Source organism: Colius striatus, chromosome 1, assembly GCF_028858725.1.
Source record: "Colius striatus isolate bColStr4 chromosome 1, bColStr4.1.hap1, whole genome shotgun sequence".
Lineage (NCBI taxonomy): Eukaryota > Metazoa > Chordata > Aves > Coliiformes > Coliidae > Colius > Colius striatus.
This window is the reverse complement of record NC_084759.1, coordinates 156,087,861-156,114,787: the sequence shown is the minus strand read 5'-3', so window position 1 is coordinate 156,114,787 and position 26,927 is coordinate 156,087,861. Positions and strand designations below refer to the sequence as shown.

The following is a 26,927-nucleotide window of genomic DNA, read 5'->3' as shown; positions in this document are numbered from 1 at the left end:
TGGAAAACACTATTGGATTTACTTCCAAAATAGCTTTTAAATAGAAAAACAAAAAAAAGGAGAGAAGTTATGGCAACAACAACTCAAAACCCAAACAATCCACAACTCAGAAATACCAAAAAGTGACTGTTCACCTCAGAGCAACTTCTATACCCTAGGTGATGAGATTTCCTTTTTTTCCTTATAGTAAGTTACATATTCTGAGTTAAACGAAAAGTTTTAAGTACAGGGCCATTGAACACTACGGGAAACCGTGCTCTAACAAATCTGTATTTCTGAAAAACAAAAACCTACTCAGTTTTGATTACAAAGAAGATTTGAAGTTATTTATTGGGCTACAAAACTGTAAAACAGAAGCTTTTTTTTCCCACACTGCTAAAAACAATGCCAACAGCAAGATTAGAATGCCAGGTCACATATATCTAATAAAGCTTTTGAAAAAGATAGATTATGCTTTACGAGTCACCGAAAAATCTTTCACTGTCCTTTCAAAATAACAATGTTGCAGCTCTTCATAGGAACGAGTGGGTGGCTCTTAAAAGAGCCTTTGGGTTCTGAAACGATGCAGGAATAAGACTTTAACCGCCGAAGCCGTAGAGGGTGCGTCCCTGGCGCTTGAGGGCATAGACCACGTCCATGGCCGTGACCGTCTTCCTCTTGGCGTGCTCCGTGTAGGTGACGGCGTCGCGGATCACGTTCTCCAGGAAGACCTTGAGCACGCCGCGCGTCTCCTCGTAGATGAGCCCTGAGATGCGCTTGACGCCGCCGCGCCGAGCCAGGCGGCGGATGGCCGGCTTGGTGATGCCCTGGATGTTGTCGCGCAGCACCTTGCGGTGGCGCTTGGCGCCGCCCTTGCCGAGCCCCTTCCCGCCCTTGCCTCTGCCAGACATGACGCTGCTATTGTGCCGCTGCCGAGCTGTGAGCCGCAGCAGCGGCGCGGCGGTATTTGTGTGCTGGGATCCGACCTGGTTGGGGACTGCAGCAGCGCGGAGGGGGCGGGGCTCCCGCTCCCGCCGAACCTCCCCGCTTTCCCTGCCGCGCGCACCGCGAGCACAATAGAGACGGATTTCGCGCGCGTTCTCCTTCCCGCAGCACATACCATTAGCTGTTGCCGCCTTTCTCGCCTTATTCTTTTTTTTCCAGATAACAAAGACATTGAGTTTGTGTCTATAATAGTTTATATATATATATATATATATATATATTTTAAATGTTGTTTACATCTCAAGTATTTGGAAATAAATGCTCGATCATGGAAAGGTGTCTCAGTTATGAGAAACTTAAACAAATGTTTGACTTTTTAGTATAGTTACAATTTTAAAATGCAGGTAGGTGTTACTTATCGCAAATTTCACCTGATTGTGTTAATTCTCATGTAATGCTTCCACATTTTAAAAGGCTGCTCCTCGTGTTTTTTTAACAGCACCTCACGCCGCAAAATCCAAGTGTGTTTCTGTGAAACACTCCTTTTCCTTGAATTTATTTTTCATGTCTATTTTCTCCCTTTTCTGAACGTTTTTTCGAGGGGAGTTTAGTGCAAAAGTTATGCTAATAGCGAGTTTAAATCTAACATGCTCCCCTTCAAATTTCCTTGTGGTAATTCTGTTCTTTAGGACAAATATTTTTTTTGTACTTTTCATTCTTCTGGTGACATAGACAAGAACATGGCTGGTTTTTAGACAGATTGAAAAATTTAATACAGAAAAAGAAGAAAGGATTTGTCCTTTGGATGAAGATACTCAAGTATGGTATTGCTTTCATTTGGGAAGGTACATCTTCTGAGGTTTTACTGTTGAAAACAAGAAAAAAGTATTTAACAAAACTTATTTGGTAGCTGCCTTTCGACCTGAAAATGATCAAGAATGACGAAGAAATTTTCCAGTATTGAGCGTCTGCTGCCCTCCCATGGACATTAGTTGGTTGGTCGTTGGGTTTTTATGCTTACGAGCTGAGCAGCTTCATACAATGTATCCTTTCATAAGGATACAACATAAGACAGCTACTGATTGTTGATTGATTTTCTCACTGGCCACAAATGCAGATCTTGCATTTGATATCAGAGAAGTCACTGTTTTAGTGGCCACTCACTAGCAGATGAAAATAATGCAGTTTTCAATGTTGTTCATGCACAACCTTTTCAGCATAGGCCCATTGGAAATTCAAATGAGACAAGACAAACATCAAGAATCCAAAGGAGATGTCCTAAAGGCTCAAACCAGTAACAAAAGTCCTCTTCTAGAATAAATTTCCATGTATCCTGGGTTAGGCTATGGAGATATTTCTGGAGTCCACTGGGGATGCTGTAACTAAGTTAATAGTGTTTTGTTTCCTAAAGCAGGGGGGGGAAGTTCAGCAAAGAGGATTGGACTGCTGTTGGAGACCAGGCCACCATGAGAAACTGGGTGCTCTGTAATTAGGTTCTATGTCATTCCCAGGAGATTTTGAGACTAACGTAAGGACTTACTTCACTGATAAGGAAAGACACTTAGTGCAGCGTCTGCTGCAGGCTTTATCATCTGAGTACACAGACAAGTCCTCAGTGTGTCCCTGAACCCACTCTGCCATGAAAATCAAGCTCTTTAATCTGCTCAGCCCTTGTCAAGCTGGAATGGGCTGCCCAGATGGGTTGTGAAGTCTCCTTCTCTGGAGACATTCAGAACCCACCTGGATGAGTTCCTGTGTGACCTGCTCTAGGTGGCCCTGCTCTGGCAGGGGCAGTGGACTAGATGATCTTTCAAGATCTCTTCCAACCCTTAAGATTCTGTGATTCTGAAATAAAACTCCAGCTTTGATATTTTTCCAAAAGTGAGCCTCTGAGACCTTTTTGTTGTTTTTCAAAGATACACTAAGGCCCTGCACTGTATCTACTCTCACATGACAACTACAGTAAGAGAGAGATACACAAAAAGCAGAGGAGTATCAGAACTTCCTGACAGAGAACAAGGAGATAAAGAAATACATGTACAAAAATCACCAGGGTTTGTGGTAATCTGGCTTTGTGGTGGCTAATGCCAATTGAAAAAATGTGTAACTCCACATTATGAAAGTGTTCATTGATATGAAGTTATTATTCTGTGAGGGAGTAACTTGACTTCAACAGAATTTTTGACAAGTTCTTGAGAATCTATACCGCTATATTGAGAACCTTATCTAACTCATGAATTCTTTTGCCATTTCTACCTCCAGTGTTGGAACATCACAGACTTTTGATATCTTTATTTACTTAGTAAGTAAATCTGTGAAATAAAAAGCTGATTCCATGGAAGAGAAAACAAATAGAAGCAGATGTTCCTTGTAAGAATTTACAATTCTGAACCCAATTTTCTGACATTTCTCCTAATTTTGTAGTACCTTAGCATTTAAAATAAAGAAAAAAAGTGAATACCTGGGTTTTCTATCTCAGTATGGCTGCTCATTAAACACTGGCCTTTTTTTGCTCCTTAAGCCATCTCCTCTTTGGCCACTAGTACCTCGGTTCTCCACATTAAATAGTTGAACAGAACCACTGATCAATCTGATTCCAAAAGATTTCTCAAATGAGAACTATTCACAAGAGACAGAATGTGTTTCGTGCCTGAGTCCCTAAAGCTTTTCTTACCATATCATTTGTGTTTCAGGCAGTGATATTCACATTCCTTAGACTCTGTAGTGTAGGGAAATGTCTGTGCAGTGAAGGCAGTATAGAAATGCAAGAAATCTGATATTTAACCCAGAATATGCAGTAGTTTGAGAGTACTTTGCAAATGTGGAGCAGGACAGTGACACGGCATAGCCTATAAAAAAGATTTGATAAATAGATGCTTCACAGCCACAGAATGTCCGGTTATACAGTAAAAAAATCTTGTTGGAATCTTATTTTGGATATCAATACAACCCATGGATGTAGTGGGAACTATCTGGATAGGTTTCTGCTTGTTGGTTCTTAGAAAAAGACACTCAGCTAACAGAGATGTGAAGATAAAGGCATGATGGACAAGGAAGATGTTTCTTTCAACAGACATACCCAAGGTGTAGAAGCTGAACAGATCCTCTGCATTCCAAGGAGAAAAAACAAAACAATGTTAGGCCCTCTTAGTTGTTTTGTTATTTGACATTTAATTATGAGGACACATCCAAGTTTCTTCAAGCCAACCAGAGAAGTTTCATCTTAGCATATGACATATCTTAATAGATACTGAGCAGACTTCATTCATTTTTCTTCTTTTCCTACTTTTGTGAGGCATCATAACAATTTTGAGATAAGAAGTTAACACCCAGAAAGGATGTCATACAACAAAGTGAGATGTGTTCCCTCACCACTACAATCATAAATCACACACTTTAACCTCAAGTCAGCACGTTTCTTAGAAAATTGAACCACGAGTGCAGAACAGAATCCCCTAGTTTTTTTATTAGGATAACAACTTCTCTTTTAATCAGAATACAAAACTGTAGCCAAGGTGTGACCTATTGATGAGGATATCAGGGCCTGAGAGACACAGTGATCAGACACCATGGCAGCAGCTAAGTCATTTGAGATAACCTATCTCTGAGGGGGATCAGTCTGGAGTTTTGCACACCCACCCTCCTACCTGAGATGAGTGGGAATCCACAGGGCTAGCCGTGTGCAGGCTAAGAGGAAGCAGGGCAAAAGAATCGGGGGTTACCATCTGACAGGCCCGTGGTGCATTGGCATAAACATGACATTTTGCTTGTCCCTGCAACGTCATTCTCCTCAAGCTACTCTTGCTCTTTGTCACTGCATTCTGCTTTTCCAAGACGGAAAAAGGAATCTCCAGTAGGTACCTATGCTCTGCTGCACAGCTCAGCTTTACAAGTTTACAAGGATTTTTTGGTTTGATGTTAATTTTGTCCTTGTACTTGACAGTATATCCACTGGAGCCTATACAGCTTAGTCCCTTCAGTATTCCTACATGCACATACACTTCCTTTCTGCAGTGTGAAACAATCTGTTACATTACTGGCAGCTGAAGCCACAGCTGTATACCCTTTTCCTGTAAAGGTATTTTGGATGAGTAAATGGCTGCACACAGGCCAGTGCTTCTCATCACCACTTGTATTCAGTGTATAGAAATTTTCTAAATCTCAGCTACTGCGGGTAGGTAGGAAGCTGCTTCAATTGAATTTTCTTTAGAAAGAGTTAGTTAGAGAATACTTTGGGTTTCCCCTCTTACTTCTCAGAAAAGGGAAAGAGTCACTCTGGTGCCTTCCTCAAGTGAGCAGGGAGGATAAGTTGCAACAGGCCAAGAATGAACGGTCATTACCTTGACTCATTCCAGAGGCTGAAATGTTTATTCCAGGGCTGTCCCACCAAGGATGTCTGTGGTACAGTTTTCTCCATAGTTCTGTAACTCAGTTTGCCTTTTGGGCTCAGCTGCTAAAGAAATAAACCAAGAATGATATGTATCCATGTACTCTTTGACTACATATAGCCAAAATGGACTCTCCCCAGACTAACTGTAGCAGGACAGAAAACGGCAGTTGACCCACCCTCCTCGGGTCAGTGAAAACCTTTGAGAATTGAGTGTGACTCACCGAGCTCTTAGCTTTTGGTAACTACAAGTCTGATAGGCACATCTCCATCCCAAATAGGGGCACAGGTATGTGAGCTCAGGAATTCAAGCTGTTGGGTTGAAGAAAGATGGTCTTATAATTTCAGTGTGGGAAAAAAAAAAAGGGGTATGTGTGTGCAGATTTATAGGTTGTATAGAGGAAGAGGTCATAAACCCAAGGAAGCACTGAAAAGTCAGATGCACCTCAAGAGACAATGCAGAAGAAGTTTAAGTGTGGTGAATTGGGGTTAAAAAACAGAGGTTCTGTTTTGTATTTCTCTCCCTTTTACTAGTCGGATTTAGGACATGGACAGTCTCTATGAAAGTATAGATATGGGCGAAACCCAATCCCAAACACGATCCTACCACCTTCCCTCCAAACTGCAGAGTCCGTTCCCAAGTCATCCCTTCAGATACACAAGCATAAACAACTTAGGATAAACCATCTTTATTGAGAGCTGGTAGATTTATTCCACAAAACTCCCCGTTCTGCCTGTTAAGGAAGCAGTGGTACCAGCATCCTGAGACAGCCCCCTTGTCCCCGGCTGCTGCTCACTGCGGGAGCCCACGCGGAGTTAAGCGGAGCGAAGGGCGTCGCTTCGACGCGGTGAGGGTGGCGGCGGCGGTCGCAGGGAACCGGGGAGTCACCGGGAATAGGAGACGGCTGCAGGGTTTGGAGGCAGGCATAGCGGGGACGGGCGGGAGGCTTCCAGCTCCGCGGGTTCCTACCGCGCTCAGTGCCGCCTCCGATGCCAAAAGGAGCCCCTGACACTCGGCTAAGAACGGAGGCCGGCACTTCAAGGCGTAAGAGGTTCAGCACCTAAGCCAGGGACCGGCGGTCTGCAGCAAGGACCGCTCAAAAGGCGGTTCGGAACACCCGGGACTCTAACACCCTGGCCCGCCCTACGATTTCCAGGCAAGGGACGAGTTTGCATGTACCCAGGAAGTTCAGAAATGTCTTCCGCCGATGAAAAAAAAAAAAACCCCAACCAAAACAAACCATCAAAAGCTGCCAAACGTTTGTTTAACCTTAAAACTGCTGTGCACCAGAAAAGCCCCAGAATCGTGGCCAATCTCTGAACAGCGCGGGCTTTTCGAAATCAGCGGAGCGCCGGGAGGCGGGCGGGAGCGCTTTCGAGCGTGGCTTTGTGTCCCCTGCCTTGATCTGCGGGGAGCCGCAGCACCCTCCACCCCCAAGATCCGGGGTGCTGTGAGCGCTGACGAATTTCTCTGGGACTATGGGCTCCCACTGCTTTCTTGCGGCTTGTGGGGGTGCTCCGAAATGACCATTGCTGCGGTGCTGCCCGGCATCTTTGGCAAGAGCGTGGAAGCCTGTATTAGACTGACCCTAATTAAGTAAAAGTTTAATAAGAAGTTACAAACTACGTGCGCAAGAAACAGGCGTTAAGTGTTTCAGCCCCTTTCGAGAAAGCTTGGGAGGCTCTTAAAAGAGCCGTTTGATTTTTCTGCAAGGCAGACAGGATGGTTTTATGGCCCACTTATTTCTTTTTGGGCGCCGCCTTCTTTGCCTTGGCCGCTTTAGGCTTGGTCGCCTTGGGCTTGGCAGCTTTGGGCTTCACCGCCTTCGCCTTGGCCGGGCTCTTCGCTGCTGCCGCCACCTTTTTGGGCTTGGCAGCCTTGGTCACCTTCTTGGGGCTCTTGGCCGCTTTCTTGGCCGCGGCAGCCGCCGGCTTCTTGACTTTCTTGGGACTCTTCTTCGCTGTTACTGCCTTCTTGGGCTTCTTGGCGGCGCTGGCAGGCTTCTTGGCCGCCGGCTTCTTGGGCTTGGCCGCGGCCGCCCGCTTCTTGGGGGCTTTCTCCTTCACTTCGCCGGGCTTCTTGCTGAGCCGGAAAGAGCCGGAGGCGCCGGTGCCCTTGGTCTGCACCAGGGTGCCCTTGCTGACGAGGCTCTTGAGCCCCAGCTTGATGCGGCTGTTGCTCTTTTCAACATCATATCCGCCGGCGGCCAGCGCCTTCTTGAGGGCGGCGAGAGAGAGCCCCTTGCGCTCCTTGGAGGCGGACACGGCCTTGGTGATCAGCTCGGTGACGCTGGGGCCCGCTGGCTTGCGGGCTTTGGAGCCGCCCGCCGCCTTCTTCGGCTTCTTGGTGACTGGAGCTTTCGCCGGAGCCGCAGCAGCGACATCGGGCGCGGGCACTGGAGCAGTCTCGGCCATCGCGACTTCTACGAGGTCAAAGCGAACAATAGCGGCGGCGTCGCCGCCACCCCCTTATATAGCGGCGCCGAGCGCGCTGATTGGTGCGGCCGGACCCGCCCCGCCGCCCGCCGCCGCTCCCGGTGTGTTTCTTCCAGGTCCAAAAAGGGCTTTTTCCTCCCGAAATTTACTGGCCATGCACCCCGTTTCTTCCCGGAAGGGGAGAGGGGCGTCTGTCCTTCCATCTAACAGAGTTGCTAGTTGGAAGTAGCAAAAATGAGAGAAAAACAACCCCAGAAACTCCGCGGCGTGGAACCGCAGAGACCTTTGGAGAGAGAAACTTTCCGTTTATCTTTTAAATTAAAATTATCCTATCTACTAAATGAGAACAGACGGCATGATATATTGTGCTTTAGAAAGTCCTCTCTAGAACAGGGCAAAAACCAGATTGATTTGAGCTCTTGATCTCAGAGTAAATTGGTGTTAAAGCCGAAGAAGTAACACAGTTTCGCCCCGTGATGCTGGGCGCTGATGCAGAACTAGCTCCCCTGTCCGAGCCGCTTCCCTCCGAAATCACACAATCTCGCAGGGTTTAACGTCAGCTACCACGATGTCTTTGCTAATGCCTTTCGGAGAGACTCTTGTGCTTTAGCAACATACGTGAAAGGCAATACGACTGACTGTCCGATTAGGTTTTTCAGCAGAACAAAGCACCGATGTCACGCTCCAAAGGCTGATGCTGCTGTCATGACATTTTAAATGTCACCTTAGAGAAGGTCGCTTTCGTTTGTTGCATTCAGGAGCTAGGATAGTTGTAATTGCAATATGTCGAGTTTTACTTTTAAAAGGTAATAGAAGTACTCGTCTTTGTCTAGACAGCTGTTAAAATAGACTGGGAAATAGAAATGCGGTGTTTTGGAATTCGAACTGGACAGGGAGTTAAAAGGAAAAAAAATAGGCCCTTTGAAGGTGTGTTCGGCAAGCAGAATACTTTATTACCCAAAACTATTGTCTTTGTTCTAATGAATGAATGTTGATGCCATGTTTTGTGAATGCCGTGTTTTGATGCCGTGACAGTGTAAAATATACAAATACAAAATTACTTGAATCTACCTGTGATAGCCAAAAAATGTCCTGTTATTTTCTGATTACACATGATTAACTGGACATCTTAAAAATATTACAAGTAGAGTAAGGACTAGATTTATTCTGTTAATTTAACATATCAGATTTTTTTTTCTCTCTGCTTGAAGGTGAAATGTGGAAATAACTACAGCTTGGTGACATCTCCCAGTGAAAGCTTTTCAGCCTGTAAAACGGTGGTAAATTACATGGTTTGGTGATCTGACTGCAATAACGAGTATGACAGAACTGGAAACTGTGAGGCTGTAGGACTGTGTATTGCATATTGATTAATCACAGAGTCTGGAAGCTAATTCTGATGTCCATTTTATCTGATGTTTGTTTTCTGTAACATAGGAGGATCCTTGGGAATGTGACTGATTACAGTATTAAAACTGCTGAGAAAAAGATATTTTTCTAAACTAGCAGTAGTAACACCATACTAATCAACAATAGAGATTTCAGGTCCTACCAGAGGCTGTGGAGCTAATATTTCACAAGTCTCTAGTCTATTGATATCTATAGAAAAGTTTGTTTCAAATTGTTAACATTTAATGGCAGCTTTCTGACAATTCTCAAGACTTACTGCAGTAAGGAATATTGTCATCCTTAACAGTCTTTGAAAGGTTGCTAGTAATCTATGAATTTCTCCCAAGTCTTTTAAGACAGAAATAGACTCACAGATTCCTGGAAATAGGAACAAAATATTTTTTTTTTTGCTTTCATTTTCATGATTGTTTCTGGACTTGCTTGGAAACTAGAAAATGTTTAAAGACTTGATGTTGATCTCTTAAGCTCGTTCATGCAAGACATATCCCTATCTACTGTGCAAGAGATTTGTGACCAAGAGGACAGATTGGTGGTATCAGGCTGCAGGTTCTCATATGGAAAAAAAACCCACAAGCCATTATAATCTCCCCTATAATGTAGGTCAAATTAAAGATGGGCATAAAGAGAAGACAGAAAGTACAGACTTGAGTGTTGAAACAACTCACAGATATTTGCTTCCCACTGGCTCTACTATTCATTCAGTTCTATTTTGCTTTTACATGTTGAAGCATGATATCCTAGAACTATCCAAGTGTTTGGATTGTAATCCAGTAAGTGGATTTGAATTTCTCAGCTACTGCAGACTAATGTTAATATTTTCAGACACTATAGCATATAACCTGAAACAGAGTGCATGTGCACAACACAAGAACTTGGTGCAATTAAAAAGGTAGAGCAAGAAGGCTTCATGGACTTTGATATTCTATCATTTCTTCAGGCAGAAATTGTACCTGGGTATTGACACTCCATCCATCTTTTCTTAATTTTTGGACTCAGTGAGTGTCAATAAAAATACTACAATATTTTACTGAAATGTTACTTTTCTTCTAGGAAAAAAATCCACCTCTATCAACTAGCACATGCCTATGGAGGGAATCTACTATGAATTTCCTTAAGATATTACTAGGAAGAAAAAAATTAATTAGGAGATTGGGAGGTGTTTGGGCTCTGCATCAAAAACCCTACATGTGCTTTGGATCAATTCACCTTTATGCAGACTGCTTCTGGAGCTGGACATCAACCCTTACACCTATTTCAAGGAATAGCAGAGTAGGTAATACTAAATGAATGTTGTCTGGTGATTTAGCGCCCTCTCTCAAAGCTGACACCAAGCCTGGGCATCCTAGTGTTCAGTCAATGCTGAATTTCTGCTTTTTTCTAATTGAGTAAGGCACAGGCTCACATTGTTTTCTTCTGCACCTACTGACATTTATTTCCCTGAATTACTAGGACATTAGAAATGTCGTACAATAAATGTTGGTGCAGTATTTTCATTAACACCATGCACAAGTAAACAGCAGCCAGTTTCTTCACCACAAATTTTGGCTTCCACAATGATGAGGCTTTTAGCTTGGATGTAGGGCAATCTTATTTTATTCTTCTGATGAATTTCTGGATTACAGGCCATAACTCACTGTGACATACACACTGCATAATGTTCAGGAGAATCTGTATTCTACATTTGAAAGATGTTTCAGAATTTTATTTTGTATTTTTCATATGACACAACACGCTTCATTGTTGGGAAATTGAACCATTTTTTTAAACCACAGAAAAAAACATTTTAATACAAATGAAAGCTCCTTTTTTATCTTCCAGCCTTTATCCACTAGCATTCTTTAGATGATAGAAACCCTGATGCTCAGCGAGTAGAAGTTCAAACGGGCTGAAACTTTTCATTTCTCTCTCTCTCAGGTGGACCAAACACAGTATCTGAAAAAGCATAGGCCTAATGACTGCTGCTTGACCTGGCTCAGTGGCAAAAGGATGAGAATGATAAGAAAGAACAATTTCTGCTTAGTTGATAGCGTAGCTATAACACTAATTATGTATTAGAAAGAATAATTTTCTAGGTTGCAGATTCCCAAAGATGACTGAAGAATGATGTGACCTACAGTTTTTCTAAAAATCATATTAGAGCTCCTTCCAGAATTGCAGGGTTAGGATGTGAACGAGGCCTTCTTGTCCACAAGCAACTGACAGTTAATTCCCCTTTGAAAACTCAAATATGGCAAATAATGTTTTGGTGTAGGAGTGAGGAAAGTCGAGGATATTTGTGAAACTACTAAAGCACTTGAATTTTTTTTCCTTTTCCTTTATGTCACAAAATCAGCTCATGCAGTTCCCCAACTCCACTGATAGCAGTTAACCTGGTTCCTGTTACTATGTAACAGCCCATGTTCAGACGGCTACTTTAGACCAGTTTCTACAGTTACAGGAATGTCTCTCTGCCTGTTTCAAAGCCCAGTAAATCAATGCTGTAGTTTTAGCTTTAAAATAAATGAAATAATTTTATAACGTAACAGGCCATTTTTATTCTTTCCCTTTCTATGATGCTTACATAAAACAACGATTGCCCCTACTGCCAAGAGAGAGATACTTACATTTTTCTTTAAATTCTTGAAACTCCTCTTGTGTTTTAGTACCACGTGGATGAACCTTTTAAATGAACATTTATGTAACACAAGTAAATGATTTATCCATAACCTACTGGTTGCAAACTGACAGTGGGAAAAGGCAAAGCTGTCAAGAGTGCTTCCACCTAGTTTTTGCACTTGGAATTTATGATTAAATGTCCAGATTTCAGGGGATAACATGTCGCAGAAACCTAAGCATTGTCACATTGTTGTTTTGTGAAGGTTTTAGCACATATAAGGAGAGTATCAGGTGAAGTACTCATCATGTACTGAATTAGAGCTGGGGAATGTAATCAGAAGCTGTAAGCTGGGGAAGATAATCATGAGCCATAACCGAGTGAAAATGTAATTCAGAAAAGTACCAAATATGATGTACATGAAGTATTACAAAGGCACACATATTTGAAAGCATTTCAGGATGTATACAGGAACAAAGGCCAGGGTATTCCTTTGAAAGGGATTTCTAGTGTTTTCTGCAGTGGGAGTAGTTTTGTAATTCAGATAACAGCTAAAACTTTCATGTTTCACATCTTCAATGCTGGTCCACACTGATGAAATATAAAGAGGTCATCCTTGTGTTTTCAACATATAAATCAGAATTTCATCGTTTATAAAAATATTTTTGTTTCAATTTTCTCAAAAACAAAGACTTATCCTCCCAGAAAACAAACACAGACCACTGTCTCCAGGCTAATGTTTTAGGAAGATAAGAACTTAAGAAGAAAATTATAAGGACAATTAAAGTAGAGATAATCTAAAAGAATGAGGAACAGAATAAAGAAAAACTATAAGAAGTATTTTCATAACTTTCATGCATCCTCAAAACATATTTGCTATATTTGGCCTATTGCTTTATAAATAACTAGCAATTGTTCATTATTATCCATTATATTCTAGGCAATATGTGATTTCTTTTCATAATAAATACTACTTAAAGTAGTTTGGGATATACGTAGGTCCCAAATCCTTATCAAAAAAATACAAATGGGAGACAGAAAAATAAACTCTGCACATTGTTTCTGACACATGTATTCTCTGTAAACTCTGTTTCTGATAGTTTATAAGACAGTTATGTTCCTTCCCTATATGCAGTACTCTGCATTAGAAGATTAAGAGATGGCAGTAAAATTTGTAGTGCTATGCACAAAGGAAAACACCACCAAACCTGTGGAGAAAAAGTGAGGGAGCACGGACATGGATCCCAAGGTACAATGTTAGGCCCATTGGGGAAAGGAAGCCTGGGCTCTAGTTATATGGATTTGGTGCACAATCAAGACCAGAGTCAGAGACATGGTTAAAGCAGTTGCTGTCATGTAGACAGCAGGCCCCTTTCTATTTCCTCAAGGTCAGACTGTTCTTGGCTAAAGTTGGTAAACAACTTTGAGGAAAAACAAGATGTGAAAATATGAGGAAGCTTGTTTATCGCAGAAACCACAAGTAGGATGAGCGTGAAAATGTAACCTACCAGCTGCTGTTGCTGAGCTAGCTTGAAACCTGCTTTGTATATAAGTTAGAGCCTGCTTTCTATAAGGGGAAGATTTCTGCTATCACTCACACTGAGTGGGACTGGATTTCTTCCCACCCAGCTGAGAATCGGACTGTAGGCTGAGAGCTGCATGAAATAGATTTCAAGCTGGTTTTTTAGGCTTCGGGCTGGTTTATAGGCTTCGAGCTGTTTTTTAGGATTCGAGCTGGTTTATAGGCTTCGAGCTGGTTTTCAGGCTTCGAGCTGGTTAATAGGTTACGAGCTGGTTATTAGGTCAAGAGTTGGACTTCGTGGCACAAACCAAGCGATGTGTACCTATTTTTGAAAATAACTAGGTTTCACAAATGATTAGGTAATTTATACACAACTGTTGATATGCAAAATATTGTTGTTCTGGACATATTGCGATACACTAATATTCAAACTGTTAATGATAAAATGGTAGAAAAGAGAATTAAATAGATAATCATAACATGTTATCTTGTCGAATAAGTGGTGAGAAAATGTTTGAAAAAAAAAAAATTCCCAGCAGATGGCAGGAGAGAATATGAGCTGCAAAATCAGGGAAAGTGGCAGCGGGACTGGAAGTCTGCGGGCGGGAAGGAGACAAAGGATGAGGCAGAGAAAGGGCGCAGGGACCGGCGCTGGGAGGGCGGTGGGGGTGCGGGGAGGGGCCCGAGAGCAGCGAGGGACTCCAAACCCCGCCCTCTCCGTGCTGCTGCAGTCCCCAACCAGGTCGGATCCCAGCGCACAAATACCGCCGCGCCGCTGCTGCAGCTCACAGCTCGGCGGCGGCACGACAGTAGCATCATGTCTGGCAGAGGCAAGGGCGGGAAGGGGCTCGGCAAGGGCGGCGCCAAGCGCCACCGCAAGGTGCTGCGCGACAACATCCAGGGCATCACCAAGCCGGCCATCCGCCGCCTGGCTCGGCGCGGCGGCGTCAAGCGCATCTCGGGGCTCATCTACGAGGAGACGCGCGGCGTGCTCAAGGTCTTCCTGGAGAACGTGATCCGCGACGCCGTCACCTACACGGAGCACGCCAAGAGGAAGACGGTCACGGCCATGGACGTGGTCTATGCCCTCAAGCGCCAGGGACGCACCCTCTACGGCTTCGGCGGCTAAGGCTTCTCACTTTGGCACAATCTTCAGAACCCAAAGGCTCTTTTAAGAGCCACCCACTTTTTCCTTAAAAAGAGCTGTATCGTTTTATTATTTGCTAAATTGACTATTTCGATTTTTGTTTTCGTGATACGTGTTTCTCTCATTTCTGTGAAAGGTGCCTTCAAGAGATCTTACCGGGGAGGGGGGAGGGGGGAGGGGGGAGGGGGGGAGGCCCTAGTCAACCCTTGTAAAATAAAGTTGTGTCTGTGGTGCTCGCTGCTGACTCACCTGCTGAAGCCAGGGAGCCCCAAAAGCTACGGTTGCCTGAAGGTCCAGCTTAGTTCGTGGTTTCGGCAGCGTTGTTTGGAAAAATGGGTCATAGCAGCAATCCCCCTTTTCCCAACTTCATAAAAGACAAGGAAATACTAGGCCCAGGTTTTAGTCCCTTAGGTCCCTTCTGCCCTACTCTGTCAGATAGTTCGAATGCAGTGATGGCACAGAGTGCGTTAGTGCCGGCAGGAAATGGAAGGGGCCGTTAAGCCAGTGCGGGGGGTTGGGGTGCAGCTATCGTCGAGGGCCTGTGTCTCCGGCCGCGAACAGGTGAAGCAGCCTCCCTCAGCCGAACTGGGCCGGTGACTTAACGTCTGCTCCGGCCAGTTCCACCCCTGCACAAGCCGGCGCTCTCCCCGGCACAGGACACAGACCCTCTTCGGGCACCACGCGGCCCCGAGAGCACAAGGCTGCAGTCAGGAAAAAGCTGCTTGGCCCCCGACTTGTGATGCAACTTCCCCTCCCCGCATGAGCGCCTGGGCAAAGAAAATGGGACAGGGGGCTGCTGCAGCGAGGAGCAATCTAATCGGTCTCTTCCTTTGACAGAGACACCCTACGCTCCCCAAAACTAAAAAAGCACGGCTCTAGTTTCACAGAACCATAAACTCCAGCTCCTTATCGAGACTGTGGGTGGCTCTGAAAAGAGCCTTTGGGTTTGACTTTTATGCTCGGGACGATTCTCCGAGCCCGCTTTACTTGCTCTTCGCCTTGTGGCTGTCGGTCTTCTTCGGCAGCAGCACGGCCTGGATGTTGGGCAGCACGCCGCCCTGCGCGATCGTCACCTTGCCCAGCAGCTTGTTGAGCTCCTCGTCGTTGCGGATGGCCAGCTGCAGGTGGCGGGGGATGATGCGCGTCTTCTTGTTGTCGCGGGCCGCGTTGCCCGCCAGCTCCAGGATCTCGGCCGTCAGGTACTCCAGCACGGCAGCCAGGTACACCGGGGCGCCGGCGCCCACCCGCTCCGCGTAGTTGCCCTTGCGCAGCAGCCGGTGCACACGGCCCACGGGGAACTGCAGCCCGGCCCGCGACGAGCGCGACTTGGCCTTGGCCCGCGCCTTCCCGCCCTGCTTCCCGCGGCCGGACATCTTCGATCGGTCTCTCGTTCCCTCGCTCTAACGCCTCCCGCGCCACACAACACACAACTCAGCTGCCCGCGCCCTGACCACCGCCCTTATATCGCCGCCCTGCGCGCGGCCTTGCGCGGCCCGCCGCTCCTCATAGGTCGAGGCGCCTGGCGGAGAACGCGCATCCAATGGCGGAGCGAATCTCGCCCTGACCAATCGCGAGGGCGCAGCTCGAAACGGCCTCCGGCCCTGCTGGCGCGGAGCCAATGGGGAGGCGGGAGGGGCGGGCTTCGGCACACGGCTCCGCCCGGCTCTTCGCTGCGGCCGCCGCTGCCTGAGCCTGCGCCCGCCCCCGCCCCCGCTGCCGCCCCACTCTGGTCTCTGTTTTCTCTCCTTGTTTTGTTCGAAAGCAGCGGGGTCGGCAAAGCGAGAGCTGGGGGGATGGAGTAGACGAGCCAGAGAGAGGATTTGTGTCAGTGAGCAGCAAGTCAGGGAAGGGGGAACGGGAGCTCGAGAAGAGTAAGCCAACCTGCCCGCCTTAAGTTCATGCTGGGTCTCTTCCTCCCGGGAAGCGTTCACCCATTGACAACTTCGTGCTACCAGACAGCTTCTTGATCTTCCAAAATTACACCTCTACGTCCTTCTGCTCCTCGCGCCTCCCCCCACCCTAAATAACCATAGTACAATATCAACCAAAACAGACTTTGCAGCCCACTGCTTGTTTAAAAACTAAAACCTTGCTTTCAGCTCTTGGTTGCTATATTTGGCTCCCGTTAACGTAACAGTAACGCAGACACCATGAAGTGAATGTTTTCATTCTTTGATTAAGAATATGTTTTCTCTGATTCTGTCTTTCTTTATTCCACTTGATCTTCTTTTTAAAAAAGTCGATTTTTTCAACTCTCACATTCATATGCATATATATATCCGGTATGTGTCAACAAAGTTTTTAATATATAAAAAAAAAATCTTATGTCTACCAGACAAATACTGTTTATGTCTGCACTAAAATATCCATTTAAAAAAACATCAGTGAAAGTACAAATAAGGCCTAATAATTAGCTGTAACTATGCACAAGTAAATAATGTATAAAGAATCGGGTAATATTGATTAAGATAGTACGTTGAAAGGTTTATTTCTCTTCGGTAGCACTGAATACACAAGAAGAACAAAGAAATCAAGGGGTGGGCGGAACCTGCCAGTGGCGGGATTTTTTAAACTTTGAATCCACCAATGAGACTCGGCATGAGCCCGGTCGCCTATCAGAGGAGGCGCTGGCGCTATATATACAGCTGGCACAGAGTAACTTACTCAGTGCATTCTTGCAGGCACTGGTGGAAGTGTCCTGGGGTCATGGCCCGCACGAAGCAGACGGCGCGTAAGTCGACGGGCGGGAAGGCGCCCCGCAAGCAGTTGGCCACCAAGGCGGCCCGCAAGAGCGCGCCGGCCACGGGCGGCGTGAAGAAGCCGCACCGCTACCGGCCCGGCACGGTGGCGCTGCGCGAGATCCGGCGCTACCAGAAGTCCACGGAGCTGCTGATCCGCAAGCTGCCCTTCCAGCGCCTGGTGCGCGAGATCGCGCAGGACTTCAAGACCGACCTGCGCTTCCAGAGCTCGGCCGTGATGGCGCTGCAGGAGGCGAGCGAGGCCTACCTGGTGGGGCTCTTCGAGGACACCAACCTCTGTGCCATCCACGCCAAGCGCGTCACCATCATGCCCAAGGACATCCAGCTGGCCCGTCGCATCCGCGGCGAGCGTGCATAAAGTGGCTTAGAACACTAACCAATCCTGAGAGAAGCTTTTTATCAACACAAAGGCTCTTTTAAGAGCCACTCCATACACAAAGAAAGAGCTGTAATGCTGTGATATTGTATAAAACTTTAATGTAGAGGTAAATATTGTATCAAACGGGTTGATTAATTGTGGTGAAGCACCTCATTTTGTCCTACTTGATACTTGAACATTAAATATGCTGAGCACGAGGTGGGTGTAGCACTGAAAGTGCACCTCGTTTTGTTCCACTTTACCTAAACGTATGTAAAAGCTGAGTAAGAGGTGGGTATAGCACTGAAAAGGTAAAAGAATTTTAGATTGTAACTATGCACTGAATTGTAAAACCTGTCCCGTTATGCATTTTGTGGGAGGGAATAGAAGGGAGCGAGCTGCGATGGGTTTCCGATGCAAAGAACTTTGTATACTTTTGGACGGTCAGGAAATTCCCGGGTGGTACCGAGCTGTTAAGCGGCGAAATCGACCCGCGAGGAAGCTACCCAGCGTGAACTAACGGGGGGAATATGGCCTTTCCCCTGTCGCTCTACCGTTCACTATCATAGTCTCGAGCTCCTACACTCCGATGGGGACAGGTTGCCTTACTCTTCTGGAGCTCCCGTTCTCCCTCCCCTGCCTTTCCGCTCACTGACACAAAGGCTCTCTCTGGCTCGTCTGCTCCATCCCCCCAGCTCTCGCTTTGCCGACCCCGCTGCTTTCGAACATAATGGGGAAAAAGAAAACAAAGACCGGGAGCGCGGCGGTGGCGGTGCCGGCGGCATGGCGGCAGCGAAGAGCCGGGCGGAGCCGTGTGCCGAAGCCCGCCCCTCCCGCCTCCCCATTGGCTCCGCGCCAGCAGGGCCGGAGGCCGTTTCGAGCTGCGCCCTCGCGATTGGTCAGGGCGAGATTCGCTCCGCCATTGGATGCGCGTTCTCCGCCAGGCGCCTCGACCTATGAGGAGCGGCGGGCCGCGCAAGGCCGCGCGCAGGGCGGCGATATAAGGGCGGTGGTCAGGGCGCGAGCAGCTGAGCTGTGTGTTGTGTGGCGCGGGAGGCGTTAGAGCGAGGGAGCGAGAGATCGATCGACCGATCGAAGATGTCCGGCCGCGGGAAGCAGGGCGGGAAGGCGCGGGCCAAGGCCAAGTCGCGCTCGTCGCGGGCCGGGCTGCAGTTCCCCGTGGGCCGTGTGCACCGGCTGCTGCGCAAGGGCAACTACGCGGAGCGGGTGGGCGCCGGCGCCCCGGTGTACCTGGCTGCCGTGCTGGAGTACCTGACGGCCGAGATCCTGGAGCTGGCGGGTAACGCGGCCCGCGACAACAAGAAGACGCGCATCATCCCCCGCCACCTGCAGCTGGCCATCCGCAACGACGAGGAGCTCAACAAGCTGCTGGGCAAGGTGACGATCGCGCAGGGCGGCGTGCTGCCCAACATCCAGGCCGTGCTGCTGCCCAAGAAGACCGACAGCCACAAGGCGAAGAGCAAGTAAAGCGGGCTCGGAGGATCGTCCCGAGCATAAAAGTCAAACCCAAAGGCTCTTTTCAGAGCCACCCACAGTCTCGATAAGGAGCTGGAGTTTATGGTTCTGTGAAACTAGAGCCATGCTTTTTAGTTTTGGGGAGGGTAGGGTGTCTCTGTCAAAGGGAGAGACCGATTAGATTGCTTCTGGCTGCAGCAGCCCCCTGTCCCATTTTCTTTGCCCAGGCGCTCATGCGGGGAGGGGAAGTTGCATCACAAGTCGGGGGCCAAGCAGCTCCTTCCTGACTGCAGCCTTGTGCTCTCGGGGCCGCGTGGTGCCCGAAGAGGGTCTTGTGTCCTGTGCCGGGGAGAGCGCTGGCTTGTGCAGGGGTGGAACTGGCCGGAGCAGACGTTAAGTCACCAGCCCGGTTCGGCTGAGGGAGGCTGCTTCACCTGTTCGCGGCCGGAGACACAGCCCCTCGACGATAGCTGCACCCCAACCCCCCGCACTGGCTTAACGGCCCCTTCCATTTCCTGCCGGCAGTAACACACTCTGTGCCATCACTGCATTCGAACTATCTGACAGAGTAGGGCAGAAGGGACCTAAGGGACTAAAACCTGGGCCTAGTATTTCCTTGTCTTTTATGAAGTTGGGAAAAGGGGGATTGCTGCTATGACCCATTTTTCCAAACAACGCTGCCGAAACCACGAACTAAGCTGGACCTTCAGGCAACCGTAGCTTTTGGGGCTCCCTGGCTTCAGCAGGTGAGTCAGCAGCGAGCACCACAGACACAACTTTATTTTACAAGGGTTGACTAGGGCCTCCCCCCTCCCCTTTCCCCGGTAAGATCTCTTGAAGGCACCTTTCACAGAGATGAGAGAAACACGTATCACGAAAACAAAAATCGAAATAATCAATTTAGCAAATAATAAAACGATACAGCTCTTTTTAAGGAAAAAGTGGGTGGCTCTGAAAAGAGCCTTTGGGTTCTGAAGATTGTGCCAAAGTGAGAAGCCTTAGCCGCCGAAGCCGTAGAGGGTGCGTCCCTGGCGCTTGAGGGCATAGACCACGTCCATGGCCGTGACCGTCTTCCTCTTGGCGTGCTCCGTGTAGGTGACGGCGTCGCGGATCACGTTCTCCAGGAAGACCTTGAGCACGCCGCGCGTCTCCTCGTAGATGAGCCCCGAGATGCGCTTGACGCCGCCGCGCCGAGCCAGGCGGCGGATGGCCGGCTTGGTGATGCCCTGGATGTTGTCGCGCAGCACCTTGCGGTGGCGCTTGGCGCCGCCCTTGCCGAGCCCCTTCCCGCCCTTGCCTCTGCCAGACATGATGCTGCTGCTGCTGTGCCGCCGCCGAGCTGTGAGCTGCAGCAGCGGCGCGGCAGTATTTGTGCGCTGGGATCCGACCTGGTTGGGGACTGCAGCAGCGCGGAGGGGGCGGGGTTTAGAGTCCCTCGCTGCTCTCGGGCCCCGCCCCTCATCCCCACCGCCCTCCCAGCGCCGGTCCCTGCGCTGTCAGCCCCCGCCTGCCTCTCAGCCGCCTCCGTTTCATCCTCCTCCTGGCTTGCCGACTTCCAGTCTTTTTGTCGCTGAAGCGCCGTTTCCAGGCATCTTCCCCTCCGGGATGGGTGGCGGCGCACAGGCCTTCTTTTTACGAGCTGCTGAGCTCCACTCCTCGCATATATCCAGCGGCCTAGAGGCTCCTGCTCACCGTGTCTAATGTCATAATGTGCATGTCTCATTATTTCTAAGGTTGTAATATCATAAGGACTCAGTGAGATCAAACTGCTTTAAGGATGAACTGACATGTCATCTCTGTTGCCTTTTGCTAACATTCGTCTTATGTGCTGTGAAGCACCAGGAAAAGCACATCTATACTTTAGCTTCAGACCAGAAGGAAACATCATTTTTTTTTTTCTAGACACTGCTATGCCCAACTCGCAAACTACAGCACTGCTCGTGGGTCCACAAATTGGGGTTTTTTTCAGCATAGAACTGGCAGAGAAGCTTTATTTTCTAGTCTGTGTCTGCAATCTTGCTACACATAAAGTTTTAGACATTCTGTCACATTCAAAAAAGCATTTCATTTACATTTAGATCACTGCTACTAACTGGATAAAAATTAGGCATGTATGTCAAATGCTCAGCAAAAATGGCTGTGTCAGCTCTGTGCATGTGTTCCTCCCTGTTTTCAAAGGTCTGACATCATTCTAAGTCGATCCTCTTTCATGTAACATGTTTTTCTTTTTACCAGTGTATGTTGCCAGTAACAACATTTCTCTCTGATATTGTGATATGAGTTCACTCTGACTGTTAAATTCATATCTCATTTTTGCTGGCTATCCTTGCAGTCTGTTTCATAGCTCAGAGCCCACAGGATCTATGAAATTCACATAATTGCAATATGGAGAATTTGCCTGTGCTCATCATGGCTGAACAGGCGTCATTATCTACACAGAGACAGGAGAGCCCTTCAAGATGAAGGACTTGGAGAGACTTTTGTGAAGGCTGACAGTTCTTTATCTTGCTGACATTGGCATTTGGTTCTGCCTCAGTCACAGTGATTCCAAGAGAGAAGGTCTGTGTGGGTGATGGGATCTAAAAATATAATGGTGAGGTAATTCCCAGCATCTCTCATCTCAGATATTTTATATAAGTGTCTCTCTGGCCCTGACGACTCCCGAATTCTTTTTCTGTGTCCTTTCAAATGACTTGTCACTCCCTCTGTTTCAAATGTATTTTCTTCACCTCTCTTCAGCTACAGGAAAGGAGGTTCAATTTACTCCCTTTGCTGATTGCTACTTTGCTCTACTTTACATCATAGAAAGCATGTTTTGCAGAACTACTTTGCCTGTCTCTCTCACACACACAAAGACACTGAGAACACTGAACTGGATACAAATGCGATTCTCCTCTATGAAAAGGATATACTCCAAGGATATGTCTATCATTCACTGTACCTATTTCTCAACCTTTTATAATTTGTCATGCTAAAGCCATGTCCTAAATGACAAGGACAAAGAGGGAAAAAAAAAAAAAAAAGATGAGAGATGTTATGTCCAGACAAAGCAACCAGTAAACAGACAGGAGAAAAATCCAGTCAGAGCTCCTCAGTTAAAACACAATCCTTCTGACCTGGTGAGTCCCCTGCCTAGAAATCACTAGGACCTAAGGGATCATTTTGATGAGGTATACTTATTGTTCTGACACACTATTTTTAGTGGCCTGTGTCACAGATGGGATATTGGCCCATTTGGAAGATTCCTGTGAATTATTCTGTTGTTCCAGTCTTAGGATCACAAGTCTCCATTCAGAAAGCAATTCAAAGGGCAGCACAACCTCAAAGCTATCCCACTTGTATTCTCCATTCTCTTCACTCCACTCTGGACCTATGCTGATATTCCTAACTGCAGAAGCAAGTTCTACTTCCTCTGTCCTCTCCCAGCTTATGGCTTGCATGTCCCTGGTTCTACTGTCTCTTTTAACACTGAATAGAGCATAACTAATTGGCTCTCCTGTCCTAAGGAGAAGAACAAAAAACCCCATAACCCCAGAGCTAAGACCACTCAGCATTTTAGGAGAATAAACACGATGTTTTAATATGAAAAAAAGAGAAAAACTTAAAACCAAAAAGTTTTCAAGCCTAAGAACCTTTCTCTTTCATTGGTGTCAAATGATCTCATTCCTGTCCTCATCCAGTGTTGCAGATCACAGCAGTAACCCTTGAAAGCCTTTCCATGTACTCAAGCATGTCAAGACCTATTTTCTTTTAAAGAATGAACAGAACAAGCACGGAATATACCTTTACCACTGTTTAGGATTTGGTTTTTTTCTTGTTTATCTGTTTTTGGTTTTTTCTTTCTTCTTTTTTTCTTTCTTCTTTTTTTCTTTCTTCTTTTTTTTCCAGTCCCCACAAGCGTTTATATAATGAATGTGCATTAGATCTGTACAGTTATTTTCAGTGTTACTCATATATTTATCTTATTGATCAGCAGGCCCTTTTCTCAACAGCTTTGCGTAATTTTCACTATTGAGTTTTCCTTCTCGTAGGTGTCTCCTGTCACAGTTTTGGTAAACACCCACCTATTTTCTTTTTACTTACTACCACTTTACTTACCACCTTTACACAGCTGGACACAGGCTGATCCCCACTCCTAGCTGTTCAGTGATAGCCTTGTGTTCTGATCACAACTAGACAATTAAATATAAGATGTTACAAACTACTAACATCAAACAGCACATAAAAGTTAAACTTGTTATTCTACTCCTTATTTGATGTACAAATCAACCAAAACCTGATTGCATTTTCAGACCACAAAACAGAACACCCCCCCCCACCCCCACCACTTCATTAGGAAGATTGAGATTTAGACTAACGTGCTACTTACGGAAGGTAATCCTTTTTCTCTGGGACCAGATCATACAATGCAAGTTGCAGGCACAATAGGTGAAATCTATTCTTCTTTACTGTGTCTGCACTGTACTGTGTGCACATACTCTCATGAGCCTGTGAAGCCAGATTCCTCACTTCCTAACTGTCTGAGAGTAAGAAAGGTGAGTGAGAATCATTATGTATATATTGTGGAGATATTCTGGCACCAGCTGGTGCTTCCATTGCCCCTGGCAATCTAGATGACAGCCTAACTAGGGACAGTACCATTGTGGCACCAGCCTATGGACTGCACAGTTGCAAAGAATGTACTGTAAACAATCTAAGGTGCAGTACAGCACTCTAACATGCTCAACAACTCTTCAAAACCTTCTATGGGAAGACAGTCAGTCTATATTGCTGGCACTTAAACAGAATCATAGAATGGTAGGGGTTGGAAGGGACCTTTAGAGATCTAGTCCCACTCCCCCCAAATAGTACCTTACCCATGCTCTAGAAAGATGGCACAGCCAGCCTCATCTAGAGGCCGTATCTGCTGCACCTCCACATCTCTGAAAAAAACTGGCAAGGAAGCATCACTTAACGCAAATACCTTCACATGATGTATGACACAGTGCCTTGTCACTCAGTGATGCAAGAAGTCCAGCCCACGTTGTCTCTAGGTGCCACCATTACTGCCTGTCTGGTAAAAAAATACATTGCTTGCCAACCCAAATTTACCTGGAAGCCTATCACATCAGCACCTGGGGTGTCATCATCCAGGGAGATGGAAGATTGCAGACCAACAGCCTATGTACTATGTGCCCAAGGATGATTTGTCCCTCTATAGGTACCAAACATGGTTCTGGCTGGAGTGCCAGGGGATGAGTAGATTAATCACATTGCTCTCTCCCTTTTACCAGCAGTAACAGGGAGCACTGTCACATAAATAGGAAAGGGCAAAGGGTGAGTTGCTCACTGGTAGTCTGAGCAGCCAGGCCTCAGTGGTGATGAAGAGACTGCTCTAAAAGGACAGTGTGGTGGCAACCTGCCTTGTGGAACATACTATTAAGTATAGGTGAAAGAGAGCCAATTTTGAATCAAGAGAAGATGTATTTGGAGAGTTGATGGAGCTTCTGTTAATGTTGCTTACTTTTCACAGACAGTTTTGTCTCAAGGCCTGAGGTCCTCAGTCACTGGTGACTACATTCAAAGCATGCCAGACTGGTCTGTAAGGCCGTTTGTCAAGTGTCTTAGGTTAGTTTTAGAAGACTAAAGTACTTTAAGACATAAATAATTCTGTTCTTTGATATCTGACTGACACTGAGGACTTTTTCTTTGCCTGTGAGTGAGAAAAGTAAAAATGTGCTAACCTGGTAAACTCACTTAGAGTACAGAACAAACTGTTCTGAGAAGGATTTTGGCCCTCCTGATTTTTTTTTTTTGCTGTTTTGTTGGGATTTTTTTCCACTTTCCCAAGAAGGGCATCTTTCCCAGTAGCTCCTAACTATGAACATATCCAGGTTTCAGACTATAGGTTTTCAAGTACCAAATGACATGCCATGGCAATGATGGCGATTCCTGTTGGGCCACAATAGGTGCCCCAACCCTTAACTAGGAGTTCAGGGAGGAGTGTGCAACATTCCAGTAAACTGAGTCTATGGGGACAGTCATCCATTGCCATACCCTATTTGTCCTTCCCACTATAGATGCTCAGCCATACGCTAGATTTAAAAAGCCTTGTGTGGCCTTAGTGAGCTTAGGAGTCTTAATAACAGCAGTAGCAGTAAAATTAGCATTATGTAGGCAGAGACTTGTTTGTTGAGCTGCAACGAGTTTGTTGTTTGGTAGGTAACACTTTAAAATTGCTTAGCTAAGGGTTAAAAGTTGTTAAACTGTGCTGGCCGGTTTGAGCACAGAAGTTACTCCATTTGTAATGAAGTCACTGAGTGCAAATAAGGCATGGGTGTAACACTATAATAGGAGTATAATCACGGTTTCAGGGAGTATTTACATCTCTCCCTGCTGTGGAACACGTATGTAGGAGGGCATGGAACACGTATGTGAGAGTGCTGCACATAACATAAGGGCCGTCACCAAAATCTCTCTGGAAATCACCACTTGAACAAAGGAGAGGAGCTGTGGTGCTCAGGACTTTCACCTATGCTTCCTCCAGCTGTCTAAGAATGGCAGACCATGGCACCCACAGCAGGTACAGCAGCCCATTAGCTACATTTGTGTGGCCAGCTCTTATGCTAATGTCTCTTAATGAAACTGCTTGAGAAGAACAACTACTGTGCTACCTCTCATTATTACAAACATATCTAAATACAACCCAGAGCTCATTTTCTTAGGAACAAGTACTAGCAGGTCCTAAACTGGATATGGGAATATTTGATAGCTCTCAGGTGCAGTGCCAGCTCTTGGCTATGGTTCATGTACCTTCCTACTTATGCCATGGGGTCTTAATAACTGCAAAAGTTGGAGAGGCCTGAGTATCTGAGGGAAGTGACTTGCAGGGTTCAGACTCCAATCTTGTACAGGTTTGTGATGTAGTGTGGCCTGCTCGGGTGCCCATGAGGTGAGGAGGATTGAAGTCATTCAGATGTAGTAGACATTACAGTGATACTCTCTCAGACCGTATATCTGTAGATCCTGATATCACTGTCCTCGTCTTTCAGTGAATGATGAAGTCTTATCTCCCTCTAGTTTCATAGGAAAAGCCAAACTGCGTGTCACAGTAGCACCTTACTCATGAAGTGATTCTACAATATTCTATACCTAGACCAGGATTATTTCCCATTGCTCATTTGCTCATCTGGGGAAAAAATTGCCACTCCTGCCTTTTATATAATCCTTCACCACAATTTTTTCTTTGCCTGAGTACATCTGCCCATCCCATCTAAACTACTTGCTTTGACTGTGGAGCAAACTCTTTCTAAATATGCCAAATGCACACAAACTTTCAAAAAATGTGGTAGCTGTATGCATTTCTTTTGTGAAAAAAAATATGTGTTGAAAGCAGCAATTCTACATCACTACAATTATTTTGTGCCTTTCCTGCAAAGTCATTGAAAAAGAAAGATCAGAGCTTCTCTTTGTGTCCTGAAATTTCTGAAGTTACTTCCATTTTTTTAAAAAATAATGGAGCATAAATGTTGGATATCTGAAGCTACTACACATATTAATAGCTGCCTCTGTTGAGAACGGGGAGAGAGTAGCAAATGCTGGGAGAAAAGCCAGATGGACAACTGGGATGGTGCACATTTCAGCCACCTCAATTTCGGCCATCAATAAATGTGAATCAATGCTGTGAAGCCACAAGTGAGAGCTGGAGTATTTAAATCTCTTACAGTGATAGTTATTGAAGTAAACGTGTCTGAGCTCAAAATAACAAGAGTGGGCAATGCAAGTTTTCATTTTGTTTACATGTCACACATGGTCCATGCCTTTTCCTCTGCCTATGTGCTATCAACTGTCTTGGTAGCTACTAAATCTCCTTTGAGCATGGCAACTTTTGTTCTCTATGCAGTCAAGTAAACAAAGTCTCAATCACTGATTTACA

The 26,927-nt window shown here is 46.1% G+C and overlaps 7 protein-coding genes across 7 annotated transcripts; 3 read left to right on the top strand and 4 right to left on the bottom strand.

Annotated features, from left to right (window-relative positions):
* Positions 1 to 298: 298 nt before the first annotated feature.
* Positions 299 to 929, bottom strand: LOC133627706 (histone H4). The gene has a single exon (XM_062014492.1). It carries the CDS (start codon positions 888 to 890, stop codon positions 579 to 581), a length of 312 nt encoding a protein of 103 aa, XP_061870476.1. The 5' UTR covers positions 891 to 929; the 3' UTR covers positions 299 to 578.
* A 6,056-nt stretch (positions 930 to 6,985) lies between these two features.
* On the bottom strand, positions 6,986 to 7,737 carry LOC133627637 (histone H1.03). Its single transcript, XM_062014125.1, has one exon. It carries the CDS (start codon positions 7,724 to 7,726, stop codon positions 7,052 to 7,054), a length of 675 nt encoding a protein of 224 aa, XP_061870109.1. The 5' UTR covers positions 7,727 to 7,737; the 3' UTR covers positions 6,986 to 7,051.
* A 6,338-nt stretch (positions 7,738 to 14,075) lies between these two features.
* Positions 14,076 to 14,528, top strand: LOC133627700 (histone H4). Its single transcript, XM_062014460.1, has one exon. The coding sequence runs from the start codon at positions 14,090 to 14,092 to the stop codon at positions 14,399 to 14,401; it is 312 nt and encodes a 103-aa protein (XP_061870444.1). The 5' UTR covers positions 14,076 to 14,089; the 3' UTR covers positions 14,402 to 14,528.
* Positions 14,529 to 15,176: 648 nt separating this feature from the next.
* LOC133627682 (histone H2A) lies at positions 15,177 to 15,839 on the bottom strand. The gene has a single exon (XM_062014338.1). It carries the CDS (start codon positions 15,790 to 15,792, stop codon positions 15,403 to 15,405), a length of 390 nt encoding a protein of 129 aa, XP_061870322.1. The 5' UTR covers positions 15,793 to 15,839; the 3' UTR covers positions 15,177 to 15,402.
* Positions 15,840 to 17,106: 1,267 nt separating this feature from the next.
* LOC133627649 (histone H3) lies at positions 17,107 to 17,754 on the top strand. Its single transcript, XM_062014204.1, has one exon. The coding sequence runs from the start codon at positions 17,126 to 17,128 to the stop codon at positions 17,534 to 17,536; it is 411 nt and encodes a 136-aa protein (XP_061870188.1). The 5' UTR covers positions 17,107 to 17,125; the 3' UTR covers positions 17,537 to 17,754.
* Positions 17,755 to 18,614: 860 nt separating this feature from the next.
* LOC133627684 (histone H2A) lies at positions 18,615 to 19,152 on the top strand. Its single transcript, XM_062014361.1, has one exon. It carries the CDS (start codon positions 18,635 to 18,637, stop codon positions 19,022 to 19,024), a length of 390 nt encoding a protein of 129 aa, XP_061870345.1. The 5' UTR covers positions 18,615 to 18,634; the 3' UTR covers positions 19,025 to 19,152.
* A 731-nt stretch (positions 19,153 to 19,883) lies between these two features.
* On the bottom strand, positions 19,884 to 20,374 carry LOC133627698 (histone H4). Its single transcript, XM_062014446.1, has one exon. It carries the CDS (start codon positions 20,320 to 20,322, stop codon positions 20,011 to 20,013), a length of 312 nt encoding a protein of 103 aa, XP_061870430.1. The 5' UTR covers positions 20,323 to 20,374; the 3' UTR covers positions 19,884 to 20,010.
* Between the last annotated feature and the right edge of the window lie 6,553 nt (positions 20,375 to 26,927).

What these genes read in the sequence shown, in the direction of transcription:
- LOC133627706 (XM_062014492.1), bottom strand. Translation starts at nt 890, where the DNA reads ATGTCTGGCAGAGGCAAGGGCGGGAAGGGGCTCGGCAAGGGCGGCGCC.
- LOC133627637 (XM_062014125.1), bottom strand. Translation starts at nt 7,726, where the DNA reads ATGGCCGAGACTGCTCCAGTGCCCGCGCCCGATGTCGCTGCTGCGGCT.
- LOC133627700 (XM_062014460.1), top strand. Translation starts at nt 14,090, where the DNA reads ATGTCTGGCAGAGGCAAGGGCGGGAAGGGGCTCGGCAAGGGCGGCGCC.
- LOC133627682 (XM_062014338.1), bottom strand. Translation starts at nt 15,792, where the DNA reads ATGTCCGGCCGCGGGAAGCAGGGCGGGAAGGCGCGGGCCAAGGCCAAG.
- LOC133627649 (XM_062014204.1), top strand. Translation starts at nt 17,126, where the DNA reads ATGGCCCGCACGAAGCAGACGGCGCGTAAGTCGACGGGCGGGAAGGCG.
- LOC133627684 (XM_062014361.1), top strand. Translation starts at nt 18,635, where the DNA reads ATGTCCGGCCGCGGGAAGCAGGGCGGGAAGGCGCGGGCCAAGGCCAAG.
- LOC133627698 (XM_062014446.1), bottom strand. Translation starts at nt 20,322, where the DNA reads ATGTCTGGCAGAGGCAAGGGCGGGAAGGGGCTCGGCAAGGGCGGCGCC.